The sequence below is a fragment of the Leptinotarsa decemlineata genome, unplaced genomic scaffold (assembly GCF_025532065.1).
Source record: "Leptinotarsa decemlineata unplaced genomic scaffold, Ldec_3_MD MMD2_P_RNA_scaffold_2, whole genome shotgun sequence".
In the NCBI taxonomy this organism is placed as follows: domain Eukaryota; kingdom Metazoa; phylum Arthropoda; class Insecta; order Coleoptera; family Chrysomelidae; genus Leptinotarsa; species Leptinotarsa decemlineata.
The window spans coordinates 4,185,716-4,196,882 of record NW_027412529.1 but is presented as its reverse complement, the minus strand read 5'-3'; the positions used below and the strand labels follow the sequence as shown (position 1 = coordinate 4,196,882).

General features: G+C 32.5%; 2 protein-coding genes across 2 annotated transcripts; one reads left to right on the top strand and one right to left on the bottom strand.

Moving 5' to 3' along the window:
* Nucleotides 1-4,024: 4,024 nt before the first annotated feature.
* Chrac-14 (DNA polymerase epsilon subunit 3 Chrac-14) lies at nt 4,025-5,274 on the bottom strand. Its single transcript, XM_023159779.2, has 2 exons — nt 4,861-5,274; nt 4,025-4,573 (listed from the first exon to the last, which is right to left on the bottom strand). The coding sequence occupies exons 1-2, from the start codon at nt 5,129-5,131 to the stop codon at nt 4,455-4,457; spliced, it is 390 nt and encodes a 129-aa protein (XP_023015547.1). The 5' UTR covers nt 5,132-5,274; the 3' UTR covers nt 4,025-4,454.
* Nucleotides 5,275-6,280: 1,006 nt separating this feature from the next.
* LOC111505034 (gamma Soluble NSF attachment protein 1) lies at nt 6,281-10,887 on the top strand. The gene is made up of 8 exons (XM_023159778.2): nt 6,281-6,440; nt 6,530-6,597; nt 6,703-6,787; nt 7,481-7,706; nt 8,040-8,110; nt 8,972-9,126; nt 10,077-10,312; nt 10,576-10,887. The coding sequence occupies exons 1-8, from the start codon at nt 6,382-6,384 to the stop codon at nt 10,681-10,683; spliced, it is 1,008 nt and encodes a 335-aa protein (XP_023015546.2). The 5' UTR covers nt 6,281-6,381; the 3' UTR covers nt 10,684-10,887.
* Nucleotides 10,888-11,167: the final 280 nt, after the last annotated feature.

Below are 11,167 nucleotides of genomic sequence, written 5' to 3'. Positions count from 1 at the left end.
TTGCCAATATAGAAAAGCAATCCAATTCTTTATATTCTTACTCTAAACTAAAAATAAAACACAATTGAGAATTACCCTTTTAGGAGTTGTCCCTGTTCTTTATTTTAAGTTCATCGACATATCATCATTATGTTTAACATTTAGAATTGTTTCATTGATTGATATCACAATTCAATCATATTAATTTTGTGAAACTCTGACTTTAATCACGAAATTTTTGTTGAATTGAATTTGAAATTTCGTTACATTCTGACTTCAAACTCGGAATTAAGTGATTTAAAAAATCGTTTGTGATCCTTTATGCCATCGTATAATGTAGACTTCAAATATATAACCAGAAGTTTCGAATTTAAAGCCGTAGCCTGAGCATTTGGCAATGCTGTAGAAAATTGGAAGTGGCTAATGGTTCAACTAGTCGACATATTGATGATTCGCTGGCCGTGTTTTTTTCCTATTTACAATTTCGAGTAAACACTCAACTTCTCTCCGAATTAATGAAACTACGTTTTTCCTATATCTATGAAACTCATTGAACAGCGTTTAGCATTATTAGCAATTTTTGTCAGAAAATGTTAACGAAGTTTTTGTCACAGAATGTGAATAATACTATAAGCCACATATTCAATAATGTTATAGAACTGGTTTCTTTTCTACCAAACTTGCCTGTTGACACAAGTTCAGATTTGGCGTTGATCACCAAACCCAATCTACTATGAATATGCAGTGGCCACCAAAAGAAAACTAAGAACTCCACTACGCTAGAAGGCACCCAAGAATCATGTTTGAAGTGAAATATGTGGCCCCATCAGGAAATACTTGAGGTGGTCATAGGACAATGACCTGTTGTGAAACATCAATGCAATTTTCAATCCTCAATGCAGTTCTGATTTGCACTTTTTGGTATGTCCTTGAGCTCTCTTAGCGATTCGATGTTTATCTCCTCAATCGTGGCAAAACGCCGTCCTTTCACGAGACTCTTCAATCTTGGGAACAGGAAATAGCTGCAGGGGGGCAAATCTCTGGGCTATTCCATTGGAACGATTGGACTTCGGTTTTGATGTCAGGAACTTATGCTCATGATTCATCACCAGTCATGACCCTTTGACGTCATCCAACAATTCCTGAGCGATGCTTATGCAACGGTTTTTACGAAAAATTGTTAAGCCAACCTATCTGCCGACATCCTCAGCAACTCTTTAAGTATATCGACGATTCTCCATAATATTTCTTCATTCTCTCAACATTTTCATCGGTTGCAGCTGAGGTAGTTGCTGCAGAGGCGTCTAGGGCGCAAGTCATTCACATTTTCTCGACTTTCTGTGAAAAGCTTGTATTAATTGAAAACATTTTCCTGCTTCAGACTACAATCACCGTATGCCACTGTCAACATTTCAAGTGTTTTTGAGTACTCAATTGCTTGTTTCACACATAATCTGATGCAAATTCTTTGATCCATTTTTTTCGAAAGCAAAAAAAACGCCGAACACGCAAAACAATTCTAACTTTTATATTTCTCACGAACAAACTAAACATGCTAAACAACTGAAACTCTGGACATATGTTCTAAACGAGTGTACCAACATTAAAAAATCGTTAATTGAATGTACTTAGCTCGCGAAATTTGAACATTCACCTTATTTTTTGAACAAACCTCGTATATGCAGGGAATGTTCGTACTGCAATCTACAATAAGAGGAATCCCCTTAAAACCCTACTGATGAATTCGACTGTAGATATGACCTGAAGCTCAATGTTAATTTACATATATTGATGTCTGTTCGGGTATTTTCGCCAGATCATTCATTCTGAAATTTGTAATTAAAATTTACTCAGGAATTTAGGTGAAAATGAAAATAAATGAATTTAATGTTGAAAAAAAATATGTTTTTACCGTTAACCAGCTATCGCACCCCTACGAACGACAACTCTCAGAGGTCGAAACTTGTGCGAGCTAAAGACTAATTAGGTCTTACCTTTTAACGTGTGATTCCTAATGAAGGAACTATTTGTGAATATATCGAACTGAAAATTAAAAATCTCTGACAATACCGTTTCTCACAATTTGACAGTCGAAAATAAAAAGGACTCATTATTTTGTTAGATATACTTTTAATTTTAGAATAAAGGAAAATCATACGTAAAGTAACAAAGTAACGATAGATTTACTAATTAGATGACTAGCTGAAGAAGCTAAAAATTCCCCAGAAATTCCACTGTGGTTGGTTTCAATGTTATCACTACAGGATCTATTAACACAGTTTGCGAACAGCTGCAGAACGCAACCATATAAATAAAAAGTGAGATAAAAATATCATCCAAGTATATACAGTGTGACCAGTGAAGTCCGCATCATTTGGGATATTTTATAGCTCCATTTGAAATTTAACTTTGTCATCAATCTATGCTACGATCGAGATGAAAAATCAAAAAAAGTAGTCATGCGGTTCACATAATCTGTCAATTTTAATTTTTTTTCTAAAGAATTTCAAAAAGTGGAGTTATGTTTCAAAATATCAAAAAATGGTATTTGAAAAAGTTTTCCCAAATACAATATTGAGTTCATACGCAAAATTTCAGCTACATGAGATGACTTTTTTGTGAATGGCACTATTGCAAAATAAGTATCAGGGAAATCACAGAATATCGAAACACCGATAGTATATGGCAAAGTCTACAAAAAATTCCTTAGTATTACTAATTCTTTATTTTAGATTCGTTTTCTTTGAAGTAGCGCCATAATGAATGTGTTTTAAACAAAATCGAAATAGGCTATTGAAATGTGATCAAAAATTGCAAAATTTATTCCTATTTGACTTTGTATGAGGTGACTTTATGAAACATTATTTTCGAAAAGTTCAGAATGTGCCTAAAATACACAATAATAATAGTTTAATTGAATAGTCATTACTAATAAAAAAATATGTATAAAAATTGAACATATTCAAAATTCTAATTTTTTCTTAAATAAAGATCTATTTTGACTCTATTCTGTTGAACTATTTTCTTAATATCGATATGTATTACTTTTAGCCACGAACTATATAGGTACCTTTTCAAAAAGAGATTTCACAAAGTTACCTTATACCAAAATAAACTTTGCAACACCTGTGTGACCAAAATTGTTTATAACCGTTGATTTCGTAGAAAAATACGTGTGATATATCGGTACTTAAACATGTCTGGAGAGAAGCATTGTTGAAACTAAGGAGTTTTATGCAGATTGCGGAGGGATATGGGTGAGACTCACTTTGTGAATTTTTTGAGTTATTTTTTTGTATTGATCTGTTTACATTACAATATTTTTCTAGCAGTCAAGAAGACCAATTTGAAAATATTTTTTGTATAAATTTAGCAAATCAATATTTTGAGATCCTATTTCAATAACTCCCTTTTTAGTTTCTAGAAAATGTCCATATGCGCTAGTCTATGAATGCAAAGTTACAGGTAATATCACAAAGTATACTGGAAATGATTTGATCTTCACAAACTTAAAGCTTGTGAAGATCGAATCGTTCCAGTGTAATTTGTGAAATTACTGTGGATCTTCAAGTAACGGCCAAGTCAATCAGAAAATTACAGGTAATAGTTTTCAAATGCTCGCAGTGCTAAATCTCCATCACTAACAACTTTATCGTTTATTATGTTAAACACGAGTATATTCTTAATTTCAGCAGATGGCCTTTGATGAAAATTAATAACGCTATCCATGAAAATAATTACAAAATTTTCACAATTATTTTTTTCAATTCTAGACACATTTTGCTAACACGGCAACTTCATTGGTAGTAAGTTTATTTCTATATCAACTGAACCTGCCAAGGAAATCTACTGAATGAAGGAAAACGATCATTATAACTCAGTATTTGAACTTTAACAAAGTTGTCACAATGTACAGCTTGTCAGAAATAGGAAGAGACTTGAGAATCCTATTTCTCACAGTCTCCTAACGAACACGCATCTTAGGGGAGATCCTAAGCCAAGACTTTGAAGTCCACATACCACACTGAATTTAAAATGCGGTGCATGAATGTTTTCATTTATTTACATAATGACAACTTCATAAATCAGTACATAAGTTGATCTACGCTGAAAATGTTTCGAATATACATATCAACATACATTTTCCATTTAACTTTTATTTCTGCAAGTTACTGAAAAAACTCAAAAAATTATGACTATACAACCCATAGCTGTATTTACATGAAATTCAGGTAGTCCTTAATATTATTTTTGAGCAGAATAGCTCCCTCAGATTCATAAATAACGAACAGTGATGACTGATTCATACACCAAATTTCTTAGAGTAAAAAATGTATTATTTAGTGTACGAATCAGCTATGATACTGCTCATCTGCACAGTCAATAAGAAATAATTCGATTCTTAGTAATTTTATAACAAAAATAACAAACCCCTTACAACTAATCATGAACAATTCAATGTAACTAAATAAAATTCATTCATCTTGATTCATCTCTTCTACTGTGTCATTATGATCATCTTCTGCTTCATTGTGATCATCTTCATTGGATTTCTTCGCTTTTACTTGCTTTTTTGGTTTTGAATTTTTAAATTCTAAAATCAAACATACAAATATTAATTAAAATCGAACCGCTTCGACAAATGATGAGTAGTTAATGAGATCATGGTAGAAAATTTACTAAAATAAAAGTGAATTATTGCCCCAGTCTTGAATCATGAGTTTAAACGTGTGCATAAATGTTCCTATTGAAAATCAAGTATCACCTTCTTTTATCACTTTTTATCCATGACTCTCATGTCAAGACTGGTAGACGAATCCACCTAAAGAGAAAATGTTTCTGGCCATAAAGTTATATCAAACATTTTAATGAATATCTGACCTTTTAATGCTTCTTCCATAGGCTGAATGAAGCTCTCAAATTCCAATTCTTCTAAAGCTTTGATAACGTCTTTTCCAACCAATGTTTTCCTGCTGCTTTTTTGTGCTTCATTGGAGGCCTGCGAGGTAACATACAAAACGAAAACTGACGCTGCTCTAGAAAGAGCAGATCTAGCATCCTTACCAATATTTACAGAATCCGGTAAAGCTTCCTTGATTATTTTTTGCACTGAGGCGTTGGGTAAGTTCAGGTCTTCTAACTTCTCCGCCATTATATATGGATAATAATGTAATGTTCAATGAATTGTTTTCGAATAAATAAAATTGAATACTAACGTTGTTTCTAGTGTTTATGTTTTGTCTAAGTTTTTCATAGCTTTCCCACCTTTTTTCACAAAATGAGTTATATCGTTCATCTTCTTTTTTTTGAATGGCCTTGCTGTTAGAGTCCCTTAGTCCCAGTAATATACACTAGAGGACTGAGGGAGGACATATCACTACAAACATTAACGAATCTCTGTGGTTTGGTATGATCAAATTTAGATGAATGTCTAAATGAAAGACATACTGATGGGGAACTTTTGAAACACTTCGAAATTGAAATTTGACAGTTTTTCAAAAATCATAGTGTGAACGGGTGTGTTATAATATTACAATCAATACCACCGTTAACTCACTACCACCACTGTGGTTATATTTTGAATTGATTTAGTATTCAAGTGACACTTTATTGTGACATTTTCACTGAACAGTTCATAGAACCATAACACGTGTTTCACTATACAATAGCTTTCTCCGTGTATGAAAACTGAGGATGAACAATCATATGGAACACTGTCATTCGATATTGAAAATGTCAGTGTTCCATGTAAGTGAAATTTCATGTCTTTCATACACGATATTGGATAGCAACCCTATGAATGATATCTGAATCAATTTCATAACGAATGCTTGGAGTAGAAACTGAATAGAAAAAAGTGTTTTTTGTATAAATTAATGTCCATATAAAAGTAGTTGTTTCCAAAGTATTTTTCTTTCGTGTAATTCAATATTTATATTAAAATAGTTGTTTCGAGAGGTTTTTTTTCTTCCAGTTCATGTCTTATTTGTATAGAGTTAATTTTTGAAATCGATTGCTTCCTTCATTTCTTTGAAAGATTCCCACATTTTTGTATCAAGATTGAGAAGTAGAAGGCCAAATACTTCCTTTCCCAAAAATTATTCTCTACTATATTTGTCTCTGAAATGTAACTTTTTTGGTACAAAAAAGTAATTTGCATAATTAAATTATATTTACTGAGAAAAACTTATGTTCTTGTCATCAGAGGGCACTTGGTCAGGTGTTGAGAATATGGTTCAATTAGTAGATTGAAGATGTCACTTCCTGATTAGTTCAATTAAAAAAAGAAGAGGATTATCGATTTGACACCGTGTATGTCAGTGTCAGTGGGTTGTCACTGTTTTATTAATGAAAGTAGTAAAATTGCAAAAATTTGTATCTCATTCAAATTAAGACTAAAAAATGACAACAAATAAAAAGTTGGAGGAAGGCCTGGAACACGTTAGAAATGCAGAGAAAAGGTAGGAACCTGAAGATTTAATTTTGCGATTCTCTATTTTCTGGAAATAAAATTTACCATATAGAATTTAATTTCTGATTATTATTTCAGTCTTAAAACTTCTCTGCTGAAATGGCGACCAGATTATGAAAGTGCAGCTGATGAATATAACAAAGCAGGTTTGAAATTACATTTCATTTTCATTGTTATAACATAAATTGTAGACACCTATAACTTTGTCTCTACATTCCACTTTGTGAATTAATAAATTATTAATATTCCAGCTACATGCTTCAGAAACGCAAAATCATTTGAACAGTGCAAGGATTGTTTATTGAAAGCCGTAGATTGTTTCAAGCAGAATCGAGCGTATCCTTTTATAATTGATTTCAAGTCTACCAAATCTCAACCAATCTATTGGTAAATATTCGTTCTGATACCTCTCGTTCCTCTTTGAAAAACGTGTAATAATTTTTGTCTGAAGATCATAAATGTGAAATCAGACCTTAACACTTCTATGAAGGTAGGGACCCTATTTTTAAAAAAATATACTTCTGCTAACTTCATATCAAGTTAGCACAGTCACTTTAGAGAAATTTGTATTGGTATCAGAAATTATTCAATGTCAAAAAAAATCCTAAAACACTTTTCTCAGGAAATAATTGTATTTTTCTTGACATACCTTGTATTGTAAAAATAATTTGCATCTGTGGAGACTACGCAATACATATACTCAGTTTCGAATGAAAGAAACTAGAATTGTATCTCTGTTGTAAGAAATATTAGGGATGAATTATGAATTTCTTCTGATTTGCCATGTTCTCAAACATTTCTGTATTTTTTGCAATAAACAGAGGTTTTGAATTTTGGGTGGCCAAATCTCAAAAAGTAGATTGTAGCGTCAAGTTCAAATTTGTGATCAGCAAACAAAATTGAAATTTTTTCACAAAATAGCAGGAGCCATTAAAACGATATTAAAACGATTATTTATTTCAATGTTTATTGAGATATTGCCACAGTGATCTACTTATTTGAATGTGTTATTCCTTAATTTAGATCCAGAATATTTTATGCAGCGAAAGCTCTTGATCAATGTATCTTGGTATGCAAGGAATTGGGAGACTTGCGAGATATTCCAACCTTGGCAGAAAGAGCAGCAAACATGTATCAGACCCATGGAAACCCAGAGTCTGCTGCGTCTTCTCTAGATAAAGCTGCAAAAATTCTTGAGTCCCAGTATCCTCCAGAGGCATTGAAGTTATATCAGCGTGCCGCCGAGATTGTTCTGGTATGTTTTTAAATGTAAATCTTGTAGAACGAGTATAACCTTTTTGCCACATCACAAATAAACTTGTCTTATCAAATCACCATGGCTTCAAGATAGGAGAACAGTTCTGAGAGGAAATATGTAGTCTTTTCATAGATTTTTCTAGAGCCTTTGATTGTGTAAAGCATAATTTACTTATACACAAATTACAGTGTTATGGACTTATGGAGTTAGTGGGGTAGCTTTGGATTTGATTAGGTCTTACTGGGTAAAGTATAGTAATTTATTGATCATTTTAAATTCAATGTAATTATATGGTGGAATAAATAGTATTATTTTGCATTAATTTTGCAGATCCAAGATAGTACAAGGCAAGCTGCGGAGTACACAAGTAAAATTGCTAGGTTACATGTTAAACTCCAACAGTAAGTATCCTTATTCCTGCATCTATTTATTTCAAGTAAAGTGAAATTTTACTTGAGAATGGTTTAAAAAACCGAAACTGGTCGTAACAAATAAAAAACTTAATAGAAATCAGACATAAGTTATTTCCAGATCTTATACTGAATTAACACACCATATCAAATAAAAATTTCAGTTGGAGCACATGCATTATTATGTAACGTGGTGAAATAAATGTTTTATTATTATTATTATTTTTCTAAGTTGACTACTCTGTTTATCATTGATGTTAGTTGTCATGTTAATTACTTAGGACTTTATTTTTACTAAATATCAACTACTTATGATAACTGACCCTAATTTATTTATTTATTTATTGCTCTCATATGATATTTGAATTTTGACAGGCCTATTACCTGTCGCCTCTAGATGTAGGTTTTTTTCATTGAACATTCTAAGTGAACGATCAATAGGAGAGTGCATTCCATAGTTTGTATAATGGAAGGAAACGTGAAAAAGATCATTATTTCTGAGAGTTCTCCTTGGCACATGTAAGTGAATCCTCTCGAGAAGTTCCGGGCGTGTAATAAGGCTAATAATGAATTTGTATATAAATATAAATGATCATTCTCTCTTCTTCTGCTCAACAAGTCTAGGTTAAGACTATTCAAAATGATAAATAAATGGTATAGCTAAAAAAAACTACATGTGCTCCAAACAAAATTCTTCTCCGATATGGACCTTTACATCATCTAAATATGCAGCTGTCATTAATGACATGTTCAAAGAGTAGCTAATTGAAGAAAAATACATGTTCTCCAAACAAACTCCTTATCTGATATGGTCTATTGACTATTACAGTAAATGTTTCGTCATTATTATAGATATGACTTGGCTGCAGATGCAATCCGGCGGGAATTAGGACTTCATCAGGAGAACGAGTCATATCAGGCAACAGGACGTTTGACGGTAGCTTTAGTTTTAGTTCAGTTAGCTAGGGGAGATGTTGTTGCAGCTGAAAAAGCTTTTAAAGAATGGGGTGAGTTTATTTAGTATTTCGCTTCATAAAAAGTTGGTTGAAATTTTTGAATTTCAAAAATAGTCAAGTATGGTCATAGCATGTAACTTTTCCGTTACTCATTGTTGCAAGGTGTTCATCAGCAAAGGATATCATTCTTCATTTTTGAAACCCATTTCAAAGTCACATGACATTTTACAAAGAAATACTTTTATAATTAATATTTACACATTCATATATTGCGTGACATCTAGTTTCATAATTCAACATGTACAGTTCAAGAAAAATAACCCATTTATTCATTTGATGAGAAATTCTTGTTTATTTTCTTTTCTTCATCGAATTTTTAGTTTTTTGTGCCTACTTCTTGAATTGATTGTTGAATCATCATGAATGAATAGATTATTTTCATTACTGCTTTATCTAGAAATGTCCTTGCACAAGTCTAGCTATTACATGCTTAGAAAAAGAGGACTGACCAGCACCGATGCTAACAATTTGCTATTTTGCTATTTTCAATATTTTGTTCTATGGTCTAACTAGTTTCTTTTTTAGTCTACTGTATTTTCATGTTTCCATATAAACATGACTTTCGTGGGATGTGTAAACAATACACACAATTTTTTCTGCCCTTCACATCTACCTTACATAAAATGAACTCATGACATACAAAAAAACGGCTTGAATTTCATTGATAGAGGTTTTCCTTGACAAACAGATCAATATTTAAAAGTCCTTTGTTTTTCCTTAAGTTTGAAGCGCCCTCTAGTGTCAATGGTGATCGACGTGACATTAGACTAAATGTTCTGAAGCAATATGTTTCACTGTAGAAAGTTTTATTAGACTCTGAATACAAAAAGAAAAATAAATGAATATCGATTCATGAATGATAAGTCCACGGAAATTAATTTTGTTGTTTGGAGCTTGATGGTAACATAACAAAGATGAAATTATTATTTGTTTTTCAACAGGCAACTACTGCGAAAGTCCTGAAGTGCAAACTCTGGAATCTCTACTGCAAGCCTATGATGAAGAAGATCCCGAAGGAGCTAAACGAGCATTGAACAGCCCTTTCATCAAACACATGGACGTGGAGTATGCGATTTTGGCGAGGGACATGCCTCTGCCAGAGGGAATACCAGTGTCTCCAGTAAAGAGTACGAGGGAAACGGTGTTTTATGAAACATCGAATGCAGAAATTGACAAGGTGAGAAGTTTGTCACATTGAGACATTTTTGTGTGCTTGAAAATGTTTCAGGTTTTATTTCTGACGTTCCGTCTACTACTCCGGTAGACATTATTAAAGGCGATGAAGTAACGGTCGAATTACTCGAGTTTTTTTTCCATTGTTACCAACGCAAATAAAATATGTTATTACTTCATGTTGGTAGTAAATATGTGAATTCAAGCAGCAAATCTATATACATTTTCATTTTCTTGGCTGTAGTCATGTTTGTGTGTCACTTTCAGCTTCCAGTGACTGAGTCAGTCACTCTTGAAGATAGTAAGGAGCCTGAACCCAAATCTTCCAAACAAGAAGAAGAAGAAGACGACGAATTTGCGGGAGGTCTCTGTTAGGTTTACTTAAGCTTATTTAATTCAAAGGCCCGCAACGCGAGCACTCCATAGTTGTTAGTTAGGAACTTGTGTTGTATGTTATAATAAACATTATAATTCTTTACGCCATTCCGTACGATATTTATTCAATAATATTTATATTTTGTTAATTTTTGAGAGTTTGTATTTATCGTCGCACTATCGTTAATAAACGTGATGAGAGCATATTGTTACAAATGTCTTTACCTAATCCCAAAGTTTACAGTTTAGTAAAATTTCCTGACCTACCCGTTGTACAATTCTCTGTCCTACCTCGTGTACATACCAATGTATTCTTTTATAGAAGTGAAAACACGTGAGGTGTTTAACAAAAAAGTTGAGAGCTGGCATTGATGACATAATAATAATATGCTTTATTATCATAAGAAATAATCTTGTAGACAAAGCTTGGGTAGTAAATATTTGAAAAAATGTAATACATACCAAATAAAATTAAAATAAATGC